This window comes from Fundulus heteroclitus, unplaced genomic scaffold (genome assembly GCF_011125445.2).
Source record: "Fundulus heteroclitus isolate FHET01 unplaced genomic scaffold, MU-UCD_Fhet_4.1 scaffold_80, whole genome shotgun sequence".
In the NCBI taxonomy this organism is placed as follows: Eukaryota; Metazoa; Chordata; class Actinopteri; order Cyprinodontiformes; family Fundulidae; genus Fundulus; species Fundulus heteroclitus.
In genome coordinates, this window is record NW_023397252.1 from 513,106 (window position 1) to 518,810 (window position 5,705).

Genomic DNA, 5,705 nt, shown 5'->3' on the forward strand with positions numbered 1-5,705 from the left:
GCTGCTTGTCAAGGCTTGATGCAAACTACTGGGTTTCCTTAGATAGGAATCTTTTTTAACAATGTGTATAATCTGACCCAATCTGTATAATCTGATTGAATTTGACTTTGGAAAGTGCCTTGAGATGACATGTTTCATGAATTTCATAAATAAAATTTAACTGAATTGACATTGAATGAACAGGTGAGTAAATGACAAAAAGGTAAAAAAGGCGTGTACGTCCCTGAAAGTATTCTTTTTTATAAATGCATATCGGTTTATTTCACATTAAATCATATTCTCTGTGTCACATGATGGACACCATGTCACGTGATCTTTCATCAGTGCCCCAATACCAGCTGTGGGTTCGTACCACGTTCATGGAATGTCAGATGTGGGTCAATGTTATAAAATCTTCCAATTCCCATTCAGGGGACTACATAACTGTTTGTTACATCGAAGTTTGCACAAAATAGTATAATTTTTTCCTCTCCTCCTTTTTCTTCCTTTTTCCCCTTCCCCCTTCTTCCTCACTTTCTCCCGCTTCCTCCCCATCTTAACTGGCCGAATGTGACCTCGCCTCTTCCCGTCAAGTTGTTTTGGTTCCGGTTATGTGTGCGGCTGACTTTACCTCAAGTTTTTAAACCGTTTTGGCTCGAACAAAGCAGGATCATGAACTATTTTGGCCCACTGCTTCTCTTTCACATCACATCTTCAGGTAAGACGGGGTTACATGTTGTTACTTGTTTTCCATCCCAGCGGGACATTCCGATAGCTTTGTTTTCAGTTCACAGTGAGCATTTGCCAACGCCCTGGCGTTTGCCCATGAAACACGAGACACCTAGACATTGCCGTAGGCCTACAGATGTGACCATTACAGATCGACTCATTATAATGTACCAAGCTTTCATCGACTAAATTAACTTTCTTGCATATGTTCCAACCAAATACATGTTTTTTTTAATGATGAAGTCACCGTCTTCCTAAACAAAAGATGCAAACCATTTTAGCGGATATAAAGTGTTTTACTACTTCATGCATTTTATGGAAGACAGGAGCCTACAATTAGGTCTTGTGCTTCCAAAGGTGTCATTTATTCCTCTCAGCCAATGATACAAATGGAAATCTATTCCAGCAGTAGCTAAACATAATGTGAACTGTGTTTGATGTATGTAATAACAGACCAATACTTGCTGTAACAACACTAAAAGCAGCCAGAATATTGCACCATGTGAAGATTAATGGCAGGCTTGTTTGTGGACAATAAGAATGTAAAAATGCATTCCTCATTTAGCATGAGGGTACGGCGTCACCTTTTCTGTGATATTCTCTCCCTTCAGTGAAACATTCCCTGAGATATTTCCTTACTGCTACCGATGGAGTCCCAGGCTTTCCAGAGTTCATCAGTGCTGCAACAGTGGATGAAGTTCAGGTGGGCTACTGTGACAGCAACATCAAGACAGTCAAGCCCAGACAAGACTGGATGAGGAGACTATTGGAAGGAGATCCTGAACACCTGAAGTGGTATTATCAGAAGTGTCTTGAAGAGGAGCATGCCTTCAGAGCAAAAATTAATAACTTTAAGCAACGCTTAAACCTAACTCAAGGTAATGTGTTATAATTTTCACCTCTTTAAGTTCCTTTCTTGTGGTATATCTAGGAGGCATCATACATTTAGATTTGTCACATTAAATGCCATTTTATGGTAGAAAAGGTCCACAGACTTTACATAAATAGTACTGTTGGATATATCTCTCAACCCAGCAAGGATGAAAAAAGATGCAGAAAAGTTACACCTCACGGTTTTCATCACAACATCATGATGAAATATAAATGACAAAGAGTTTTCCTGAGTTATCATTATCTTGTATTGATATTTTTCATTGTATATAATCTGGAGTTATTATTTACATTTTATTATTTATTCCAAATCTAGCTTTAGGTTTAATTTTTATTTTCCAACACATGATCCCTGGACGGTATTTGGTGGCCAAACTTCATACTGAAAATAAAACAGTTTCTTTTAACTTTCGGTTATTGCTTTGACTTCTTCAGGCTTCATCATTTCTTTTTACTTCTTCTTGTACTTTGATTCTACGTAATAATTCCACTGGATGTTTTAGCCAGTATGTTTTTAATCTAATTTTGCCGTTAATTTCTTGCAAAAAAATGTATTTTTATTTCTGTGACACACTGAAGCTATTTTGAGTATCACAAGTTTATGTCTCAAATGTATATTTGAGACACAAACACCAAGGTCCAGAGGGCGGGGAACTTGGCGCTCCGATCCTCGGCTGCAGAAGTTGGCTCTTGGAACGTGGAATGTCACCTCTCTGGTGGGGAAGGAACCAGAGCTAGTGCGCTAGGTTGAGAGGTTCCGGCTAGAGCTAGTTGGACTTTCCTCGATGCATGGCTCTGGAACCAGTTTCCTTGAGAGGGGTTGGACATTCTTCCACTCTGGAGTTGCCCTTGATGAAAGGCGGTGAGCAGGAGTCGGCCTATTTGTTGCACCTCATCTTGGTGCCTGTACGTTGGGGTTTACCCCGGTGAAAGATAGAGTCGCCTTCCTCCACATATGTGTGGGTGGACGGGTTCTGACTGTTGTTTGTGCTTATGCGCCTAACAGCAGGTCAGATTACCCACAGTTTTTGGAGTTCTTGGAGGGGGTACTGGAGAGTGCCCCTCCTGGGGACTCCCTCGTTTTGCTGGGGGACTTCAACGCTCACGTGGGCAATGACAGCGAGACCTGGAGGGGTGTGGTTGGGAGGATCAGCCCACCTTATCTGAACTTGAGTGGTGTTCTGTTGTTGGACTTCTGTGCTCGTCATGGATTGTCCATAACGAACACCATGTTCAGGCATAAGGGTGTCCATATGTGCGTAAGGGCACCAGGACACCCTAGGCCGTAGTTCAATGATCGACTCTGTTGTTGTTTAATCTGACCTGCGGCCACATGTGTTGGACACTCGGGTGAAGAGAGGGGTGGAGGTCTCCACCAACCACTACCTGGTGGTGAGCAGGCTCTGATGGTGGGGAGGAAGCCCCGGGGGCAGATGAGATTCGCCCTGAGTACCTTAAGACTCTGGATGTTGTGGGGCTGTGTTGGTTAACGCGACTCTGCAACATTGCGTGGACATCGGAGGCAGTTTCCCTGGATTGGCAGACTGGGGTGGGGTGGGGCCCCCCTATATAAAAAGGGGGACCGGAGGGTGTGTTACAACCACAGAGGAATCACACTCTTAAGCCTCCCTGGTAAGGTCTGTCCTGGGGTTCTGGAAAGGAGGGTCCGTCAGATAGTCGAATCTTGGATTCAGGAAGAGCAGTGTGGTATTTGTCCTGGCCGTAGAACACTGGATCAGCTCTATGCCCTCGGAAGAGGATGTGGAAGCAGAAGAGGAGGGACATATGTATATTTGTCCTATTCAGCCATGAGATGTAACTGTATAGATAAAAGCTGTTTCTGTTTTTTCTTCAATTGTTCTTGTCTTTTAGGTCCCTACATTTTACAGATAATGAATGGCTGTGATTGGGATAATGAGACTGGCGAAATTAAAGGGTATAATCGATATGGGTTTAATGGTGAGGACTTCTTAGCCGTGGACCTGAACAACCTGACATGGACTGCTCTTAAATCACAAGCTGTCATCATAAAACTTCTATGGGATGATGATAAAGCTAGATTAGAATATAATAAAAACTACTACAACAGCGAATGTCCTGTCTGGTTAAAGAATTATGTCCATCAAGGGAGGAGCTTTCTGCAGAGGACAGGTATTTGTATTGAAATTACACTATATTTAATACCTCTAAATCCTGAATCAGCAGGAATGATACGGATCATATTTAAGAGTATTTTCTCTCTGCAGAAAGCCCGTCTGTATCTCTGCTCCAGAAGACTCCCTCCTCTGTGGTCAGCTGCCACGCTACAGGTTTCTACCCTGACAGAGCTGAAATATTCTGGAGGAAAGACGGAGAGGAGATTCATGAAGGTGTGGAAAAAGGAGAGATCCTCATGAACAATGATGGGACCTTCCAGATGAGTGCTGAACTCAACATTTCATCCATCCAGCCTGGAGGCTGGAGGAGATATGACTGTGTGTTTCAGCTCTCTGGTGCTGAAGATGACATAATAGTCACACTGGATAAATCTGTGATCCGTACAAACTGGGGTAAGATGCACCTCTGTGATGGCTCCACTAATTTAGGAGAGCAAACTGAAATTATTAAGCAATATATGTACCCTTCAAGAGCACATTATTTCTTGGTATATTCATGCATATTTGAACAAGGCATTTTAAAACCACTTTAAGCACATAAACTGGAGAGGAAGAAAAGGGACCTCAATATTACGTCCAGTCATAAGTTAAATGTCCGATCAACGGGCTCTTTTAGAGCATTTCAGCCAAAGACACATTGGAAATCTCACAGCAGTAAATAAGAATTATATCAACAATGTTGTCTGTTTTCTGCCACTATAGTCAATTTACAGGTAGATGTTAGTGTGAGGTTTGCCCTGTTTTTTTTTTTTTAAAAGCCCTTCATCACATGACATCTAAGGCAGTAAGATATTTTTTACTCTATGTTTTTAAACAATATTATGCCTTCTTGAATTTCTTCATTGTGTCATTAGTTGCGAAGCGGGAGCATCGCAACCAAAGACACATTACAAACTCAACGTCAGTAAATAAAAATTATATCAAGAATCTTGTCTCTTTTCTGCCAATATAGTCAATTTACAGGTAGATGTTAGTGTGAGGTTTGTCTTTTTTTTCTCTCGAAAAAAGTCCTTCATCACATGACATTTTAGGGCATTAAGACAACAAACAAACAAGATTACGCCTTCTTGAATTTATTTAACAAAACAGCTTAATTTCCTAACTGTTTGGCCCATGTTGTTGGACCTTCTCAGCATCTCCTCCAGAGATTCCTGTTGCTGCTGTTGCCGGAGGTGTTGCAGCATTTCTTCTTCTGGGAGTTGCCGTAATTGTTGGCGTCTTCTGGTTGAGGAAATGTAATGGTGAGGAAACAATGTATTTTCTAAATGCCATAATTTGAAATGAATGTTAGAGATGTATTAGCTGATAGTTCACTACTTCATTTATGGTGTTTATTCTTTACATTCCAGGATTCCAGCAAGTTGATGGTAATTATTCCCCTTTTAAGTCGTTTTCTGGTAATAGGGGTTTGGTATTATATTTACAGTAACAGGCAAGAGTTCACATTTTGCTGTTTGTCTTGACAGGAGAAGAATAAAGGACAATATTTGACTGGGTGGAGAGTCAATAAATTTACACTTCAAACTTCCAATGGACACGTCTCCATAGAGGGCTATTGCTGCATGAATGATTGTTGTTGTACCATTAAGTTGTGTCCAGCAGTAAAAATTAACAGAATACGGCAAACAGACTAGACTATATGTAAGCTTTACTTTGTACAACCTTTTTTGTTAGATCACTCTTAGTGAGGGGAGCTCTGAATACACATTTGCTGAAGCCTCCAGGATCAGCTGGTTTATTGATCTTAGGGCTGGACTTGTTGTAGGGTGAAATTTATCTTTATAAGATTTACTTACGTACACAATGTGTTATATCAAATACATTCATTTTTATTATAAGATGTTAATACTTTTTTGGTTTTCACCTTTTCTTCTGTCTTTTTTTTCTGTAAATCTGTTGTGTAGTAAACAGTAGAAAGACGTTTTCTACTCATGAAACAAAGAGGAAGAA

General features: G+C 40.8%; 1 protein-coding gene across 1 annotated transcript; it reads left to right on the top strand.

The window, feature by feature from the left end:
- Positions 1-592: 592 nt before the first annotated feature.
- On the top strand, positions 593-5,705 carry LOC105923692 (major histocompatibility complex class I-related gene protein). The gene is made up of 7 exons (XM_036134358.1): positions 593-697; positions 1,320-1,586; positions 3,472-3,750; positions 3,846-4,148; positions 4,889-4,996; positions 5,105-5,122; positions 5,222-5,705. The coding sequence occupies exons 1-7, from the start codon at positions 652-654 to the stop codon at positions 5,230-5,232; spliced, it is 1,032 nt and encodes a 343-aa protein (XP_035990251.1). The 5' UTR covers positions 593-651; the 3' UTR covers positions 5,233-5,705.